We start from the raw sequence: 21,918 nt of genomic DNA on the forward strand, positions 1-21,918 counted from the left end.
AGGAGTCAGAGGGAAATGACAGATTAAGACTCTTGGAATAAGCACTAAACTCCAGAAGCCTTTACCCCAAAACTAGTCATACGCCAACTATGCAGCCATGCTATAAATCATGTTTTGATAAATAATTAGTTAAAAAAATAGTGCAAAGCATTGAATTTGTTATTGAACAAGTTTTTGCTATTATTGATAAATCTTACACATAGTTTAAACTACAGTAGAACCTCTCAATAAGGGATACAAAGGGGACCAGGCAACTTGTCCTTAAATAAAGGTGTCTCTTTTTCGGAGGTAGATGAATTGATGAATGCTGTGTGCTTAAGTTAGTAAAATTTCATAATAGATTGAATATAATTTCATAAAACGAATAGCATTTTACATTGAAAATGTTTCCTATATAATAAACAAAATTTAGAATTATTCAAACTGAGAAAAAAATTAAACTTTCATTAAACATTTTGAAGGATCAAAGTTTTATGACTGATTTTCATTGATTGCAATTTTGAATTAATGTGTTATGTGGATTTTGTTGATGTTATGTAATTTAAATGCAAAAAACAGTGTGATAATATTTCAAGTTTTCTACAGAAAACTTGTCATAGGTGGCACAGAGTCACAGTTGAGCCCATACAAAGAAATTGATGAGATTGAAAAGTATGAAGATAGTTCTCAGCAACATTCTTATAATACATTTGTTTATTTGCATGTTAATGTCAATAAAAACTTTTACCAGTTAATTTTTTTTTTTACAAAAAGTAATCTTAATTTTCATAAATTCGATTTTTCTACTGCATTTATATATACTTTTTGGTAATTTTACTTTGTTGACTTGACTTGATTCTCTTAATACCTAGTGGCACATGAGGCCGCTAGCATGGCATTAAATCCCGACTGGTTTAATGCCACCTCCCTCGCACTCCCCCAGCTTGGCCAACCAAAGGCATTTTGTTCTTGTATGGCCATATTTTACTTTTCTACTGTCCCTTAAATAGATTGTCCCTTAGTGAGAGGCAAATACATAGAGATTCCTATTTAAAGGGACTGAGACCAGAAAAAGTGTCCCTTAAGGGAGGTACTACTGTATGTAGTTTTAATGAGATCATAAAAGTTTAATCCACTTACATCATTAGACAAAGTGGAAAATTGGCCTTTATCATCAAAATTAAAAACAAACAATTTAGTGGTAACAAAAATAAAAGCCAAAATAGCATAAACAAAGAAATTTAGTTGAATAAAGTTACACATTGAAAATAATTTGAGTAAAAATGCTTTGCACCATGTGACAGTTCTTGAAATAATCAACACTTATAGCACAAAATACGTTAAAAAATTGTGTGTTTTGTAACACTCTCAAAAGATAAATAAGCAATTGATGAAAAGATTATAAAGCTATCTTAGTGGTTTATGTCATTTTTACATAAGGTCGTCAAAGCTGAACTGAACCTAAGATGTCAATACTTCGGTAAAATTTCTTCATAATACAAAGAAATGAATATTACGAGTTGCTTTTGGGGAAGAAAAAAGAATTAAATATTCAGAATATTTATTATGAGCAAGATTTTTTATGTACACAATATTTGAAAAAGCACATTTAACAGGCGTAGAATTTTTCAAATGAATAAGCGTATGATACAAATGTGTAAATATTACATAACAAATAACTATTCGCTTCACAAAAACACATTTGGATAAATAAACATAAAACAGTGAACTTCAACAGGTTAGAGATTCTGTGGCACATATACTTTCAACAATCAAGTTTTTGGCTTGTTACATTTTTACATGCTGAATATATAAACACGACCATTTATATATAAATGACATTAATATCAAACAAACAAATGCCTTTTAAAATCCTTTATCCAAAATATCAAAGCTAATCTTGTGCACTTATACATCAAGCTTTAAAAAATATGGCATATCAAGTATCAAAACTTTACAAAATGTTATGTCTTCAATTTTTCAAAGCTTGGCTACAATCACAGAAAATATACTTTACAAGATCTCTCACAAGATAACGAGTTGATTTCCAGACTGATAAGTGTGTAAACAGCACCGGTCACTTTAAAAATAACAGCAAAAGCCAACAATATATAAATGCAACTATTAAATAAAAAGTAAAATCATAGTTTGCTAATGTTACAACATGAATTATTTTTTAATGTACAAAATCAAATTTAAAAATAAATAGCAATATACTACCAAACAAAAATTTGAGAAAGATATATTTCATTTTAAATAGAAGAATCACAACAAAAATTGAGCAGCTTTAAATTTAAAACTTAAAAATAAAATGAAATCACAGCATAGTTCATCATTAAGAGACGATTCAGATCTTAAAATTTCATCGTGACTAAAAAAAAAATCTATTGTTTAAGCTTACTTTTTATCCCATCAAGCTTAGCAAAATCACCATAAAAAAAATGGATTTCTTTATAAAGACAGGAGTTCATCCATTTGTTCTTCTAAAAAGAAATCTTTTTCGCCAACTTTCCGTTGACTATGCATAAACTGCTGCAGATTCTCTATATCTTGAGCTTTAAAACCAATGCCAAACATAGGATGTGTTCTAGAATGTGCTAATCTGAGAAAAAAAAAAAGAAAAAAAATCATCAAAAGTCTGAAAATCAAGACATAATTCAAGAATAGATATTTCATAAGTAGTGCAGAATGTCAAATGGCAGGTCTGTTATTTCAAAGTTTTCATGGGGATCAAGTTTGCGTACTCAATACATATATTGAAGGTAAAATACCAACTCATTAGTAAATATTCTTCTGAAACGATGAAGAAACAATTACCCACTACAGATTCCCTAAATGACAGGTTTGTGTAGCAGCATTTTTATAACTATTATAGGTCTCTAATATTGCTATAGCAGACAAATTTTTGTTAGGCCAAAAAAGGTTACTTTACCAGCTTCAATTTAAAAAGCAGACATTTAATTTTTTAAAGGTGGTTTGACACCAATTTAGAGTAAATTTCAGTTATTTTTACACTAGCGAAACAAATTTTTGGGGAATGGCATCCCCCTCCCCCACTGCAGCACTGTGTGAAACCATAATTTTTACAATAACTGAAATAATAGTAGTTAATAAAATTCTCATAAAGGAAGAATTAACAAATCTGGGAACCAAAAAACAGTAAAAACAAAGTTAAAAGTCTGAATAAAAGCTTTAGTGAATGAGAATATTAGTACTAGTAAAAAATACATCTCAAGAAAGTAAATAGCAGATTCTCTATGACATACATACCTTGAAAAGCTGTCATCAAGACTTTGATCATTTTCAAAACCCTAAAACGAGAAAATAAAAACTTCAAATTTTTTATTTGAGCTTTTACTAAGTAAAAAACTACAGTCGAACCTGTCTATTTCGAACTTCACTGGACAGAAAAAAAATTTGGGGTGAAGATGTTAAAATAGTTACAAAAATAAGCAGCAAGGAAAAAATCAAAGATTTAACAGACTTTCAAAATATTCTTAGACATCTTACTGTATAACTAATTGCGATAACACATTTTACTACTTTTAGTGATTATATTGATAATTTAAGTACGGATGCACCGGATATCCGGTAAATATCCGGTATCTGGCCTATCCGGCTGATTTTTTAACTATCCGAACTATGAGGTATCCGATCCGGCAAGCCACTCCGAATCCGGATATCCGACAGTTTTTTGCAGGATATCCGGGCAGTTATCCGGTAAAAATTTGAGAGATGTCCGGGGTTGATGTGGGGTTATTCGGTACGAAATGAGGGTTTAATTTTGAATTTACTTTTGCAAAAATTCCAGTTAAAGCTTCTACTGTTTCATAAACTTTTCGATGATGCTTTCTCTTTTAATTGCTGCTTCAAAACCGACCATTCCTCTTCAAACGTAGCTTCTGGCATTCTCCTGCGCCCCCCCCTCTCCTTCCCGAATCTGCTAACGATATGTTGCCAATAATTTCTCCCTCCCTCTCTCTGCTTTAACATGCTGTCGACCTTGAAATGGTTCATATCAAAGCACTTGAAGTTGGAGGAGCGGCCGTGTTGAAGATTAAAATATGTACAGTCAAGTTACGACTTGCGGGAGGAATGCATTCCACTACTCCTCTCGCGTAAGTTGAAATTTAGCGTAGTAGAAAAATGTATGAATTCAGATTTTTAGAAACACACTAAAAAATTTTAGGCATTTGTAAACACCTCTCACACTATTTTGAACCATTTCTTAACTATATATTACCATTTCTTGCATAAAAAAGCTGCATTATTCAACATAAAACTCTGTTACGATGTACAAAATTAATGGTCCATGGGAGAGAGACATGTAAATAAAACAATAATATAGTTATAGTGTATTAATAATTTAATAATGCACGCTTTGATGCCATTATATCTCATGAACATTAAAACGAAGAATGAAAGAAACTAATGAAAAATGCGGAATAGTTGCACTGAAACAATGCAATGTTTAGAGTAGTACGGTGTGGAAACTTCCGTTTTCAGTGATACTAAAAGGATGAAGACCCATCAAGAAACCAATATGTAGTGACCAATGACGTAGTCTATGCTTGCACCCAGCACGCGCAGTTGTACAAACGAACTATTTTCGAAATTATATTTGCTTGTATATTTCTACACAGTTTATTAATCTACTGGTTTATTAATTAACTGGTTTATTAATTACACTGGTTTATTAATTTATTTTTAAAAGCGTGAACGTGTTTAACACGACTCTTAATAGTTTGTTTAAAATGTTAATTTGCATCATTTACGAATGTGAATCTTTATTTTCTGAAATTAAAGTGAAATTTTCAGTTGATTATTTAAGTATAATTTTATTTATGTTTAAATTAAAAAAATTGTTAACATGTTGAGAACGACTTTTAATAATATATTTAAGATATTAATTTGCATTTTTTAATAATGTGAATCGTTATTTTCTGGAATTAAAGGGAAATTTTAAGTTGATTATTTAAGCGTAAGTTTATTAATTTGTTTTTAAAAAGTGAACGTGTTGAGAATGACTCTTAATACTGTATTTAAGATGTTAATTTGCATCTTTTAAGAGAGTGAATCTTTGTTTTCTGGAATTAAAGTAAAATTTTCAGTTGATTATTTTAGCATAAGTTTATTAATTTGTTAACTGGGGTGCCCACCTAGGGGGGGATGTTTTAGGGGTATTTTTCTCTCTTTTGGGGGGCTTTCTATTTGGGGGATATTTATGGTTTTTAGGGAGTGGGCCCTTGCTCTTAGGGGGCTCCCCTGTATTTAAGATGCTAATTTGCATCTTTAGAGAGTGAATCTTTGTTTTCTGGATTTAAAATAAAATTTTCAGTTGATTATTTTAGCATAAGTTTATTAATTTGTTAACTGGGTTGCCCACCGGGAGGGGGGGGGGGTTAGTGGTATTTTCTCTTTTTTGGGGGGCTTTCTATTTGGGGGTATTTATGGTTTTTAGGGGGTGGGCCCTTGCTCTTAGGGGGGCACCCCTGTATTTAAGATGCTAATTTGCATCTTTAGAGAAAATGTACCTTTATTTCTGGAATTAAAGTAAAATTTAAGTTGATTATTTAAGTTTATTTATTTATTTTTTGAGTCAAACTGGCCCTGTTTTAATATTTTCTTTTTTAACTTGTATGTTAGAAAAATTTAACACGTGTATTATCTGTAATAAAAATGATTTCAAAGCTAAGTTTTATTTTTTGTTACTTCTAAATTGGAAACAAGAAAATGTATTACTTTATGATTAAAAAAATCATAGTTTAAAAAAATTTCTACAAGTCATGCAAATCTAATAACAAATACGACTCATTATACGACTTTTAAGATTTCAATTATGAATAATTAAAAGTTTAAACCATGTGTACATTACATACAGAATTAATTTTTGCCGAAAGTTTGTCTCTTTCAAAAAAATCTGTCGAAATAAAACAATATTTAAATGTTTCATTTTATATATAGCACAATTCCTAAATTAAAATATAGAGGCTCTAAAAAAGTACATTTGAATGTACTTAACATGTTTTTAAAGAAATGATATGTGGAACAAGTTTGATTTATTATTTTGAAACTGCGTTGTAGAAAAATATGCGAACATGTAATGCAATCGAAATGCCGGATATCCGTCGGATATCCGAATCCGGCAGGTAAGGGGGCACCGGATATCCGGTAAAATCACTATCCGGTGCATCCCTAAATTTAAGTAACATTATGGATGAAACTTATCTTTTAATGATTGTCGTTTGTTCATTTTAGGACTATATGTTATTTTTATCTTCAATAGAGGCAATTTAAACATTAAAACAGCATAAATACAGAGAACTTTTCTCAATGACTCAAAAGTGAAATTCATGAAGTTCTTCCATTGTTTAACACTCTCTTCACCCTACTTTTTAGCTGGCTGAAATTCCTAGAAAACTTACGCTTTGTATATAGCTTTTAATAGATTATTTTAACATTATAAGTTGTTGTTGGGCTTTTTTCATAAGAGGGCAATTTCTCATCTGTGGCTTTTAGAAATATCACTCATTTTTAGAATATGCATGCTTCAGAAATAAATTGGTTTTATTGGGTTTTTTTTGCTTAAATATGCATAAGAATTTTTTGCTTTCTCCCTGGAAAACTTTAGGATGAAAGACCTGTTTTTCTGCAAATTTCAGATAAACAGAAATAATTCCAACCTTGCTTTCTCTTTCAAAACTAAAATTGCTATTTTAAACTTGCATTCCTCAGATTTAATATTTATAGTGCAAAATACATTCAGAAGTAATTGTATTGATGCATCATAAGTTTTTATGAGTTCAAATTTTAAAAACTTAAGAAATTAAAAATTTTAATTTTTTCTGCTCAAAATGATGTTTTTTAAGCCCTAAATTATTTTGTTTAGAAGCTTATTCTAAGGGTTTTAATCACACATATTTAGAACTAAAATAAAAATTTTTTTTTGAAAACAAAAAACTTTAAAACAACAATTAAAAAAAAATATTAATCACTTTTCATAATGAACTCAAAAGAACAAGATAACTTTTCTGCATCAGAAAGGATAATTGAAGTATTCTTGTAGTTTTCAATTATTCCAAGAAAATTACACCACAAACAAAGAAAAGTGCGGCTCAAGTCATTTCAAACCAAACTTTCCCAGAAAAATATGCATGTTTCAACACTCAAATTTATGATTGCAAGCTAGATAATGATGAGAAAATTCTCTACATGACTTGAGCTGCACTTTTCTTCTTTTGTGGTGTCATTTTCTAGTATTATTTGAAAACTACAAGAATACTTAAATTGTCCTTTCTGATCCAGAAAAGTTATTTTGTCCTTTTGAGTGCATTATGAAAAGTGCTTAGCATTTTTTTTTTTAAATTTTGTTATCTTTTACTAATAATAAAGCTGAAAGTCTCTCTGTCCGGAGTATGTCTGTAGGATGTCTGGATCTCTGTGATGCGCATAGCGCCTAGACGGTTCGACCGATTTTCATGAAATTTGGCACAGAGTTAGTTAGTAGCATGGGGGTGAGAGCACCTCGAAGCGATTTTTCGAAAATTTGATTTTGTTCTTTTTCCATTCCAATTTTAAGCCCATTTTTCACAGAAATTTAATAAAATGAGAAAGAATTTGTTTGGAAAATTATCTTTCTTTTCTTTACTGCTTTATCTTTCTTCTTTTCTTTTCTTTTTAAATAACAAACCTAAAAGTCTCTCTGTATGGATGTTTGGATCTCTGTGACGCGCATAGCGCCCAAACTGTTCAGCCGATTTTCTTGAAATTTGGCAAAGTTAGTTTGTAGCGTGGGGGTGTGCACCTCGAAGCGATTTTTCGAAAATTCGATGTGGTTCTTTTTCTATACCAATTTTAAGAACAAAAATATCATAAGATGGACGAGTAAATTACGAAATTATCATAACGCGTAACCATAACATGGGTACAAGCCAATTGGCGAGAAGATTCAACATACATTATATGTAAATATACAGGCGAACCAAAAGACCTTTTAATTTTTCTATTACGGGCAAAGCCGTGGGGGTACCACTAGTTCATAAATAAGAGTTCAAAGTATTATCTCATTCTCATGTTATGCTATTACGTTTAACTTCCCAGATCTTTAACCCAAAGTGGATCCAGTTCCTGGTATTAAAGGAAGATTTCCCCAAAACAACTTTATTATATGACAGTGGCAGTACAGCTTATAAGAGAACCTGACAGCAATAAGGCATCTAAATAAATTTTAATGAAAGGTCCACATAACCTGTGAAAACTAGTACACAATGTACTACCTATTATTGCTTACAGGTGAACTGGACTCATTAAAACACTTTTGGATCTCTTTGAAATTAGGACATTGTAAATCTTTAACTATTTATCCTTACTCATAACTATTATAGTAAAGTACATTACCAATTTCTTCATTGTTTCTGAAGCAGAATGGCTATCTATGCCAAGGTCTATGAGAGTTCCTTGCTCTTCAGAACAGGAAATATCATTATTATATAGAGGAACAGGAGAATTTTGAGCCATCTCTAAATTCATTCGATCCTATAAAAATGAAAGATCAGAGTTTTATTTCATAACAGATATAGAACTGCAGAATAAAGAATAAAATTTTTGGCTTTCAAATAGTTGCAATCTAAATATGTAATTTATACAGAATGAGCCTTATGCGCATACATTTTTTACAACTAACATTTTCATAGTAAATAATGTGAAATTATCTTCAACCTGATTTATTACACAATCAATTTGAGAAAAATTAAATGTGTAAAGTAATATGCACAAGCAACATGATGAAATGTTTAAAATAGCATGCAATACAGTTAGTATACTTTATCCAACATTTTACATTAAAAAAGATCCGGTAATTATAAGGCTTTTAAATTTTTTCGCTCAATTTCTGCTAAATTAACTACAGCAATAGCATGCATGGTGGTAGGAAAATATACAGTCAAATTTTTAAGGAGGTTAGAGGGTATGACAACAGGCAAGAATGATATAGATAAGATACAGGGACATAATGATCACAAACGCAATGCTGACACACCACATGTACACACACAAAACCAGATACTGACGGATGCCAAACACAGGCCATATACAAAGATAAATTATTTCATCAAATATAATTTTAGGTTACATTTAATTTCTTAAGGAAGGTTCAAAACAGTTATTGAAATTTAAGACCTGCAGATGTAATACACAAGTCGAAATGACAATGGATCAAACGATAAGCTTGTCAGAATTCATCGTTCCTCATTGTGACGAGCTAATCAACTCTGTTGTCTTAGCCTTTGAAAGGACTTTCCCCCATCAAGGCTCAAACAAAAGCTAAACTTATTTCTACATATATAAAATTGAACACTTTAAATTTTAACAACTTACCTCCCCATTTAGACTAGATTTCTCTCCTTTAGCTCTTTCCCACAGTTCAAATGCAATGTTAAATGCTTGTGATATAGTTAAAGCAGCAGCCTGCGCTACTTTTCGTTTTGAGCATAGAAAAGCATGGCACTCTAAAGTTTCATTCTTATTTGTTCCAATAAAAGCAACAACACGATCATAATTAGCATCAGCTGAACAAAATGAGATCCTATAAAGAAACTTAAGTGTTATTAAATAAGCAATGTTCATAGGTGATGAGCAGTACTAAATATATACAGTTAAACCTCATTGTATTGTCATCCTTGGAACTATCTACAGAGTTACCATTACTGGAACGACATTTTAGAGGAACTATTTTAGAAATACATAATTAAGTTTTATTCAATAATACTAGGGGGCCCTGCCCCCTGCCACTCATCAAACCCAGAAGATTGCTTCGCATCTTTATTTGGTTCAAAGATTTAAAGCGCCCCTTGAGAATGATTAAAATGCATGTTACAATTTGAACAAAATTAAAATTGCGCCCACTTTCTCGTAGAAAAGAATATAGTAAAGAGTTCATTAAATTTAGAAAAATATTAAAATCCCACTCCAAACCGAAGACAAAAAGAGCTTGATAAAAATTTGTACAACAAAATGATTTTTAATGAAACATTTCAAAGAGCACTTATTCCCCAAAGTTCAAACTAACTGGTACCAAACTTCACTGCTTAAGGGCCTCCTGTAAATAGCAAAATGGCGGTATTGTACGTTTGAAAAGTCTCTTCCAAATTAGAAACTCTTATACCTGCTGTTCTAATTAATTGAGAAAATTGGAACAGGCTCAATCTGATGCAGAAAAAAGAAGCTCTTTTAAATGACAGAGTGTTAAGGGTTGCGGGAATTTTTTTTTATCCCTTCAATCGGAAATTTCATCTTAAAAAATACAGTCAGACACCGATTTAATGAATTCATTGGGACTGAAACTTTTATATGTTGAGTTGGGGTTACTCCTAATATTGGGGTGTGAAAAAGAATTTAAAAAACTGCACTTGCCTTTTTTAAAATCCCTAATAAGCAACTATGCAAAAATATCCATAATTTTAATGTGTACACTTTTTAATCAGTATTTCACAACTTATTACACACTAGTTAATTTGAAATTTTAGCCTACTCAGTAATAGATGTTAGACAATTTGCTTGATACTCGACTCGAAATAGTTCACTTTCAACTTTATGGAGAGAAGAAAATACTATGTCATTTGCAGCCTGCTGCATGAGATACGTTTTTACAGTTCCCGGGTCACATAAAGCATTTGAAAAAGTAAGTTTTAACAGGAGTTTCATCATTGCTTTCTGCATCAAAATCAATATTCATCAGTAGCCCCCTCGCCCGACAAAAATTGTTGATACAAAGAGAAGTCTTTCTATTTTGGACAATATGAGAGAAACATAAGGAAAACAATCCAATATTTCCCAACTCAAATCAACTAAAAAAAAGTTTTTGGTTGCTAAAATAATTTGTTAATTCGGGGTTATTATTCAGTAAATAGGGGTTTTTGCCTTTATTTTAATCGGGAAAAAAGAAATTCTTTAAATAGAGGTTTGTTATATCAGGATGCGACAGTAATTGCAAAAACATTCTAAACTCAAAAAATAAAACTCCAGGTGCAAGCCCTATGCAGCTGGAAGTTATTTTGAACCAAATTTCAAGGCTGTAGGAGGCTATAGGGTCTCTTGGATGCAGACCCGCCATAGATCTCATTTCACAATTTCTTTGTTATTTTTCTAATATAGAGTAGAATGCCCACTCAATACATTAATTGATGTTCTTAATTACATTCAACCAACGTAGTTTTGAATTACTGGTTGACAAGACTAAAATCATAAGGGGAAAAACTTCTCTTTTTTTTTTTGGGGTCGGTCTTAAATTTTCCAATATAGGTAGGCTCATGTTTTTGATAACAATTTATACAATGGTAATTTCTAGGAAGTTACTTTTTAAATCAGCTAAAGAACAATCACTTTTGATCACAACCTGATAAAATTTGGACAGTTAATCCTCTTTTTTGGAACATGCTTTCTATACTTTTAGGTTGTATGTTCCTTGTCAATCCAAGGTGCTTAATGTTATCTCTTTCTCGCATGGAAGAAGGTGGAAAAGACCAACTACAGCTGAGGGTAGCTATGGTCTTTCCATTGTTGCTTCTTCAGTAGATCTATTCTCAAGTCCCTTTTCTATTGTCCCTCATGTCTAAATGTTATTTTTAGAATTTACATGCACTACACACCTTGTCATTCTTAAAGCGGCCTGCATGGGCTATAGTGATACAAGACTCTAGATTACAAGAAATTACAACAAATAATCTTTTTCAGATAGTTCATTACTTAACTGAAAATATTTCAGCTGTAAGAAAAATTCCATCATATCTAAACTGCACAAAGTGTTGGGGTGACCAGAGTTTCAAAATAAACACTGTTGTGAAATCTGGAGCCACTTAACATGCAAATTATATGCTATATGTTCGGGGCTTTGGAAAAGGTGACTAACATTCCGAGTGTCGGGAGAACGAGGTTCGACTGTATATAAATTCATGGTACTTTTAATAGAATTTAATTGGAAACAGTGAGAGAAAATTAGATTTAAAAGGTAGTTATATTTGGAACATTATAAGTGAGATATTTTTTTGGATTATTTTGAAGAGTTAAAGTGCATTATAGGAATTTACTTTAAGAGACGTCAAACCAAATACTGTTGGCTCTCTGTTTAATGACTTTCAAGGGACCACAAAAAATCGTCCTAAAATAGAATGCTTTAACACGACATTCGGCCAACTGGGACCATGAAAAGCCATCGTTAAATAGAGAGAGTCGTTAAATAGAGCGTTGCTAAACAGAGAGCCAACTGTATAAGAACTTTTCATACTTAAGTTTAAGAATATTAATATCCTTATTCAAAAATAAGTAATTTAAAAATTTTGAGAGGGCCTGGATGCCTTTGACTCCTTTATTAAATATGGCCTTTTTGGAAAGGCACAAAAATTTCAAATTGTAATATATTTTATTCAGTTATCCAAAAACAACACATTTGTTTCATCTCCCCCATTATGAAATAGGTGGTGCTATTAGCGCACGGGAAGAATGTACTTCCACTTTCACTTTAGTCATCCATCTCGTGTGTTTAATGTCCTCGTGTTCTTGTGCAGTACTTAATAAAAGCTTATTAAAACTATGATTGGGTCCTCACTGGATTTACCAAACTAAGACCCCTACTTGTGTTCCAACAACATTTAAGGTACAATTAATTTGGCTGTATGGAGTTTTGTAGTAATCAAACAAACTCACTTAAAGCGATAATCAAGAAATACTAGCAGCTGAACATGTTGGATGAATTATTAAAAATTGTGCCTTGTAAAAATATTGCTTGCAGTTTAAGTCTATAAAATTTTATTTTACTTACCTATAGATAGAAAAATCTAAATATTTTTCCCCAGTATTTAAATCCCTTGTAAGAATTCCTTTAGGATTAACAGTCAGAGCAACCCTTTTGAGCTTTTTTGCACTTGATTTTGCCTAAAATATCATATTTTACTTAATCCTTAATATTAAAAGCAATTGATAAAATATAAAACTGAACAACATGCACAAAATAAAATTCACAAGTCAAAAAAACAAACCTCAAGGACAATTAAGGCTTAAAATAATTTTGGCAACATGAAAAGATACAAATAATAATGTAAATTGTGTGAAAAATATTTTCTTCTATTTACACAATGGGTAATGATATAAAATGTATTTTTTAAATATCATCAACATTTCAACAATATACAGAGAATTCGAAAATCAAGATTTAGCATCAACTTTGATCAAAAACATTAACAGTCAAACCAATATCAACCCATTCAAAGTTATGGAAATTTAACATTTAAGTTGGATAAGAAAAAAATAATATTTGTATCGTGCTAGAAAAATATTTTAAACTTTAAATGGGAAACAAGAAGATAATTAAAATAAATTATGTAAACATCTCTTCACCTCAAACATGTTTAATCTCATAATTATTAATAGCAAAGCTAAGTAAAGTCAACCAGATCTGACAATTTAAATTACTGGAATCCAATCCTAAAATATTATACATGAAAATTCAAATGACAAAAAATGTTCATTGTTTACAATGCAATTTTAGAATTAAATGTTAATCAGCAGCATAGAAACTGAAAAAATATAAAATTATGCTCGTTTATCTTAAACATAAAATATCGAGATAACTTACAGATTATTTTAAAAGTTGAATTGAATATAGCTTTGTAGTACAGTCAACTTGGATAATTTGAAAGTCTTTGATTCAAACTCGAAGGTTGATTCTAAGTTTTTCGTGGATCCCTTGAAACTTGGATTCAGCTAATGTTGCAAAATCTTGGTTATTTGAAGCCTAACTTCTTTAATTCTAAGTTGTTCGTTACCCTTTCAAAATTACCTAAATCTAGTTTCAATGCAGGGATTGGAGTATTTTAAGCTATTGTGAAAAATTCTGTAGGGAAGAGAAGATGGTGGGAAAATTTTATCTGTTTTTAAAGAAACACAGCAGGAATAAAAGGGGAGAGGGACTTAGAGCACCTGTCCTCGGACATTGCTGGTCTTCGCTCCCATTTTTGTAAGTAACATATTGTGCAAACGCCATGAATTATGGATAACATATGCTGCAGTTCTTTTGAAGCCAAGACTGCAGTCAATATCATTAGATTTTTTTTCATTGTGCTTTTAGTTTTCGTGGTGAGAGTTCAGTGAAAGTATGTCGTATAGTACGCCCTGTGTGCTATACCTAACATTCTCGATTGGTGAAAAAATTGCTGTGATTTGAGAGGTAGAAAAGGTATAAAGAAGAAATACACCATTGTAGAAGAGTATGGAATAGCACCTAACACTCTTTTGTCCTATTTAAAAAAAAAAAAACTTTGAAATCTAATTGATATTGAGCTAAATAACTCTAATCCTGATGTAGACGAGTGTGTCTTGAAGTTGTTTAACCAAGAGCAGGCCAACAACATCCCCTTCAGTAAAACATGTGTTCCTACAAAAACTGAAGAATTTGCTCTCAGCTTAAGATACAACTTTAAAGCAAACTCCGGATAAACAGATAACAAAATTAAAAAGCATTGAGAATAGTTCACAAAAAATGCTGTCATGTATATCTTCCTTTGATGTTACCACTTCTTTCTTTGTTACATTTGGGACAACAACAACAAAAAAAAAAAAAAAAAAAAAAAAAAAAAAAAAAAAAAAAAAAAATGACGAACCAATTTTTGGAGAAATTACATCTTATTTACCATCTGCATGATTAACGGATTTGTACATATTTAAAAATAACATATGCACACTATGATCTTTTGCAGTAATAATTGATTATATAAATAGAGGCAAGTATTACATGATGTGCAACTTATTCTACTATGAACTTTACAGTATAATGGGAGGTTTCTTAAAATTAACAGAAAACAAAAAATATTACAAAGATATTTATGTTTTATTTTGTAGGTATTAAAAGCAATTTAAACCAGATAAATTTAAAATAAAATTCCTTTTTTTCCTGAAAAATTATTAAAATTTTTTCCTACAAATATTCTAATTATCCTTTTTAATTATTGCCAAAACAAAAATAAATTTCATAGTGTTATATAAAATTTATTATATGGTGTATAAATATAGTGTACATATATATATATATAGTGTATAAATATTAAACATTTATTGTGGAAATAAATATCAATCATTTGTTTGTAAAAAAATCATTTACAGCATTCCCACGCTTTGAATTCTCTTCCTTTTTATTCAATCAACCAATCACCTACTTTTGTCAATGCCATAAAATCTACAAGAAACCATTTCAGTTAAAGAATATGAAGCTTTTTGTTTATTTCTTAAAACTTAAAAATAATAACAATAATTATAATCAATAAAATTTTTAAAAAAAACAACCTTTAAACATGCGCCTACTCGTTGTAAATATTTGCAACAAAAGTTTATTTTTAGCATTTTTAATTTCTTAGACTTAAATTGGGGTATTAATGTTAAAACATTTTAAATTTCTCAAAAATACCTTTAAAATAGCCATTCGTACGTCAAGCTGCCTTTAAATAAATTTGTTCAAAACAAATCTTTCTTATAGTTTGAGATTTATATCTTTCTTTCAAATTTTCACGTGTTCTTATGTTGTTATTTATGAACCATTGGGAAAGAAAGGGAATGATACACCCTCTCCAACATTTTTTGAACAAAAAATATTTTGTTTTTTTTCAACTGTGGGATGGGAGGGGGAGGGGGGGCGATCAGATAGACCAATAGACACACATCTCTATACCTTACTTACAAAATTTTTATTTTGTAGTATCCATTACCTAAGTTATTTATTTGACAATGATTTCTTTTTAAGAATTTTTTACAACAGACTAAGAAGACTACTACAGACATATTTTGTTCAATCTTGAAAATATATTTGGGAAAGTAAACTAAAAAGAAGCTAACAGCAAATTATTCTTATCAAATAAGGCAAACTTTGCCAGGTTGGTAAAATCAGGTTGCAGTATTGGCAATGTCTCCCTTTTTCGAAATTTTATGAAGTTAGTAAGAAAAAAATGAAACACAATAATGCCGATATTTATCTAAAAATGAATTTCTCGGCAAATTAGCAAAAAAAAAAAAAAAATCCGACTTTACCGACTAAATTTTGAAAAAACTGATAAATACTGACCAAAATGAAGAATACTGACTTATACTGACCAGTTTTATGCCCTGAGATAGTGAAGATGAGACAGAAAATTTGAAATGGCTGTAACAACTTGCATTTTTAAAAGTATAGTTCTATGCTATTAAGATTCTAAAAAAGATCTTTACATAATCTATGTAATAATTAAATTTTAATCAATGCACATTTTTCATAAATAAATCTTACCATCATTATAATAGCTTTAATGGCATCAGCAGTAGCCTGTTGATCATTTGGCTCATCTACAAGAGTACTGCCTAAATATTTAACATAAAATGTTATGCCATCTAACACAGGTTCTTTGATGCTATCATCCCATTCTTCAGGAAGTTCTACAAAGAATTTCAAAAATTAAGTAAATAAAATAAGTTCATGAACTATTTTTCATAAGTCGTAAACATATATTACATAAAATTTCATTTTGGCAGGTTTAGAAAATACTGCAGCGAGGAGAAGCCAGTCAGCTTTTGCAAGATTTGACACATAATACCTACAATATATACTTGCATCTAAGGTGGAACAATTTAGTACGAAACATAAGGTTAAAAATTGGGGTGTCAACTTATAATTGGTTTGATTTTCAGAAACATTTCCCCAAATTCTTGGGAAAACTCCCTTAATAACATGTGCATTTTCCAATTTTAGTTCAATACTTTTAAACAAATGCTAAAGAAACAAACACATTCTGATACAACTTTAGATGGTCTGTTAGTGAAATGAAGAATAAATAAATACAGTGAAAGACACTCAAAAAGCGGGAAATTCAGGAATCGAGATTTTTCCCAACAGTAATTCGCATGGAAATGAATGCAATATGGAAACAAATGCAAAATTTTATAGGTATAAATTTAAAATAAACGTAAAAATTAACAAAAATTATAATAGCAAAAACTAACACTTTACAATAATCTCTATTGCAGAATTGAAATCTTTTTTGCGCAAAAGAATACAAATCATGCGTTTTTAATTGTAGGCATGTTCATTACATTTCACTTTCCCTCTTTTAAAAAAGGTTTATTTTCAATTTAGTCGCTTCTCTCTCAAAGGCTTTTTAATTTTTTTCAGAAAGTAAAAGTTTAACAGTTAAGAATGGGGTTTTGCCCCTCCCCCCAATTCTTTCCATAAAAATAAAAGAGAATAACTACAAGCAAAAAAATAGGTAGGTACAAAGAACTATTAAAAGACACTGGGAGCAGGCCCGTTTCATCATGTAAAGCGGAGGGCTGTATTTACTAGTAAGTGGGAGTAGTTTTTGCTTTTTTTATGGCAAAATTTACATTGAGTATGCTCCTTTTGCCCTGGAAAAATTTAAAATGATGAGACAAATCGGCAGAACAATAAAAAGCATTTATAAATATTTTTCAACTCTCTATCGGCACCACCTTTTTTTCAAAATTAAATAAAGGACTTGAATGGACCTTCTGAAGAAAAAATAAAGAGGTAATATAGTAATTCCTAATTGGAAAAAATATGATCCACAAAATGTCATGCAAATTATTTGTCAAAATATAATTACGCTTAACCGAACTCAAATCATGCAGCAATGAAACTAGCAAAGTAAGTCGAAAATTTTAAGCCTTTCATTCTAAAACATATAATATGCAATACTATAAACAGTTATACTCTTATCCAGCAAGCCTCGTGGCAGAAAGCTGCCGGCAAGACGACATTGTTGCAGAATGAGAGAGAGTTTGTGCAGAAAGATTTTGCACTGGGGTGGGGGGGGGGGGGGATGGAAAGGGAAAAAAAAAAGTCACAATGAAACCATTCTGCAGAACAATACTAAAGGATAGCTTTTTCATGGTAAGAAAAGGTAACTCGACTACAAATTAAGAAAAAGGCCTGATTTTCTGCAAAAAATAAAATAATTGCGACATATTAGAAAAAAAAAAAACTTTGGCGAGCACCAAATCGAGCAATCATTGATAACTGTGGTAGTTTGATATGGCATGGATAAAAACCGGTTCTAACCAGAACTTCTCCCCACATGGAGTGATTTTAAAGCAACCTTGTGTTGATCAAAGAAGAGAAGTTTTGCAGTGGCTTCGCAATGCACATGTTTGTGTAAAACACTTGTGCCGACTTATTTTCAAGCTTTTTTTTCACCTCTGTTGAAAAACTAATTTAAGCAAATTAAAAAGTGGCTTATTTGCGGTGTCGTAGGTTGCAGCAACAGAGAACAGATTGAATACTTGATAAATTGTGTGGTATTTTAGATTGACTAATCGTTATTCAGATAGGGGATGCTTATATGAAAAACTTTTCTGTTTGGTGGAGTTATAGACTTTTTTCTAAATGCATATTCTAATTAATTTTTTTTTCTTTTTAAATTTTGCTTTAGTATTTTAACAAAAATCCTATTTTCTTCTGGGAGGTGGTTGAATTTTCGATTTTTTCCGACTAAAATGTGTTTTTAATTAAATTTATTTTCCTTTGGGGTGGGGGGATACTTTGTTTATAATATTGCGTATTGCATATATTATTTTTTCTTTATGGGAGAGTGATCTTTATTTATTCACATCCCCCCCCCCCCAAATCACAAGCATGTTTTAATTTTTTTTAACTTAAAACATGCATTACAGTTTGAAAAAAATAAACCCCTTTTTTCTTTTGGTGGGAGGAGGATACTTCATTATAATTGCATAATTCATAGTTTATTTATTTTTTTTTTATGGGAGGAGGAGAGGTGATCTTTATTTTTTCAAATCACATGCATGTTTTAGTTTGTTTTTTTTTTTTTTTCTTTGGGGAAGGGGTTTTTTTTTCTCCCAAACTGTAATGCATATTTTAATTAAAAATTATTTTTTCTTCGGATCTTATGTTTTTGAATATCAAATAGGTGTTGCATCTGTATTTTTCTGGCATTAAGAACTACAGATAAGTGCTAAAGGATTAAGACTGAAAACATAAATATGAGACAGGCATAGAAATGACCCCCTGCTATAACATAATTTACATTAGCATTGCATAAATTAGCATAATAATTCACATTGCTTTTGGTTCAATTTGATTTTTTTCTCTCCACTTACCAATTGCTGTTACTATGGTGTTAATATTTTTAACCATATAGATTTAGCTCAAGGTCCCTTTTTTTCTCTAGCAAAAACTGAAAATCTGTTGGAAGCTCCGATACTGAGCTTTAATGCTTTTTGTTTTAGTATAAATGAATTTACTTAAACTAGAAGTTGTGCGAAATTTGTTAATAAATAAATAAATTTTTCACTTTTGAAACGAATTGCCTTAAGTTTGTCCATTAGTTCATTTTTCACTTCATGGAGCATTCGTGCAGAAAAAAATTAGGCCCAGAAAATTTGTCGCAGAAAGTAAAATAAAACTCTGCCACAGGGTCAGCAAGAAACGTGTTTCTATTTACCTGTTACCGATATTTAGGGGAGCTAAAAATTTAAAGGTCACTACAAGACCTTTATTTTTGGTTTCACGCATTAAGTGCTGAAAGTTCTGATCTATGGATTACAAAAACAAAAAAATCTCTTACTTAACTACCAGTCATAAGTTTACTACAAATCGCCAATGACAAATTATAAATTGTTTCTCGCACATAAAAGATTTGAAAAAGTTGTCTGTTTGCGACATAAAACTCTAATGGAGAAAAGGATCTTCCAAATCAAATTATTTGTTAGACAAAATACTAATTACATTTTTTCACCTGGTAAGTGGCAGTAGCGGATTTTAGGGGGGGCACAAGGGGAACGTGCCCCCCCCCAAAAGGATTAATTAATTTCACTATTTTATTTATTACTTTTTAACTACCTTTCCTTTGCACTTTTTTTACGTAGCTAATTAAAAAAGAACAAAATTACACACACACACAGCATATTTTGAATAAAAGCATTTTTGTTTGCTAAAGAAGTATTAGTGGAGTCCGAGGCCCAGAGTTGCAGAATACATTTAACTCATTGGCTTCAAATTCAAGAGACCGCATTATCGCGATTCGTCCACTATTTCTTCTTTGATTGAATCAATAATTAACATTTTTTTTAATGTGTAGGCGCACCTAAAAGAGTCATTTTGATCTAGGAACGTATTTGCGAAATAACAGATTTCTTTTCCAGCTAATAAAAGATGCAAAATGAAAGAAATCATGTGGTAGTTTCTTAGAAAAACCATGATTTTTAATAGAAACGGCATGTAGTATCAATATGTTATCTCAACTGTATCATGACTAATTGTTTTGAAATTCACACAGAAATAGTTTCTGAATTCTTCAGTGAAACTTATATATGTTATGAAGTTATGATTAAATTAATTTTAAAAAACTCAAGAGAGGTATGGGTTTATTTAATAACCTTGTCCTCGTGTTATAATCATTAAGACAACGTTCCTAAGTAAAGCCGCTCATTGTCTAGCATCTTGGTGACATTATATTGAGTTTAGTATTTAAATGGCTTGAAACGTTAAAGATGTATTCCGTCCACATTCAAAGTATATTAGTGCAATTCATGTACTTAGAAGTAGATTCATTGACCTTAAGGAATCCTAAAAAAAAAAAAATAATAATAAATAAATAAATAAAAAAACACGCACATTTAAAAATAAAGTCGTCAAAACTTTGTTATGAAACATCAAAGGCGGGGGGGGGGGGGGGGGGGCTTCAATTTCCCGTGCCCCCTCCAAAAGATTTTTATGTATCCGCTCCTGGTAAGTGGAATTTCTTTCACGCATCCATGAGTGACTACTGTGTGCATGTTATTGCTATTTTATAAAAGTATAAAATGGAAAGTTATTTTCGCAGAAATAATATTTCATAAGGAATTATGAGTAAAACACATAGCATCATTTTATGCAAAGAGAAGGAGAGAGAGACAAAGTAACCATTTATGACCAATGGAAAAGAATGAATAAACTTCAAATAAAATTCTTAACATATTTCTGTTTATTTTTATTATTGAATAAACTTACTCTTGTGTTTCAATCGACCAAATAACCCCGAAGATCCCACACGAACTGCTTTTAGAATTGAAGCCATGGATATATCGCTGCAAGATAGTGAAATTAATCAAATATCTTATAACGCCGAAATTAAATTTATTAAAAGGATTGCGCTACGTTCTCTGATAAGGAAACAAGATTTTTGTTGCAGCGCCCTCTGGAGTTTTCGCAATGAAATAATTTGCATAGATTGTTTCGGTTTCAAAACTGTATAACTTCTTTTTTTTTAAATACCTTTTTGAAATTTTTTTTCGATTTCAAGCAGCATTTTTCTTGATAAGAGTTTGTTTTTTGAATTTCTGACCAGTAACTTAGCTGTGTCATATCATTAGTTTTTCTTATGTTTGAGAAACTGGCAGCATAACAAACAACATGTTGCGGTTCTGCTCGATCGCTGCGCGGGTTAATTTGGTATTGGTAACAAAAGTGAAACTAATCAACTAATAAATGTTTGAACAAAAATTTGAACCATCATTTTTAGTATATGAATTTTACTACATATGTTTAAAACAAAGAGTAAAAGCACGCAGCTCTTTAGTTTTCCAAACTTGACATTTTATTACATTATAATTTTGTGCATATGTGGTTATTTATACGAAAGTTAAAGGTAATGTGAACTGTCTCGGCGGCTTTGCAGTTGTTTCTAAAAAATACAAATGTAAGTTTGGAAAAAGAGTGTGTTATACGTAAAAGTTTTTTTTTTTTTTTTTAAAGCAAAACTCATCTCGATTATCGAAATATTCCCGATTTCACACCCTTAGTAAGTCAAAACGTAGATAACTTTCTTGATGAAAACTCGAAATTTAATTTTTTTCCCTCCTACCATTTAAAAATGTATTAAAGGCACTTCTAACACGGGACAGAGGTTAGGG

General features: G+C 30.8%; 1 protein-coding gene across 1 annotated transcript; it reads right to left on the bottom strand.

Moving 5' to 3' along the window:
* Positions 1-2,239: 2,239 nt before the first annotated feature.
* On the bottom strand, positions 2,240-21,184 carry LOC129227724 (low density lipoprotein receptor adapter protein 1-A-like). The gene is made up of 7 exons (XM_054862327.1): positions 21,017-21,184; positions 16,283-16,428; positions 12,794-12,906; positions 9,355-9,562; positions 8,377-8,514; positions 3,250-3,290; positions 2,240-2,581 (listed from the first exon to the last, which is right to left on the bottom strand). The coding sequence occupies exons 1-7, from the start codon at positions 21,081-21,083 to the stop codon at positions 2,431-2,433; spliced, it is 864 nt and encodes a 287-aa protein (XP_054718302.1). The 5' UTR covers positions 21,084-21,184; the 3' UTR covers positions 2,240-2,430.
* Positions 21,185-21,918: the final 734 nt, after the last annotated feature.

This window comes from Uloborus diversus, chromosome 8 (genome assembly GCF_026930045.1).
Source record: "Uloborus diversus isolate 005 chromosome 8, Udiv.v.3.1, whole genome shotgun sequence".
NCBI classification, from domain to species: Eukaryota; Metazoa; Arthropoda; class Arachnida; order Araneae; family Uloboridae; genus Uloborus; species Uloborus diversus.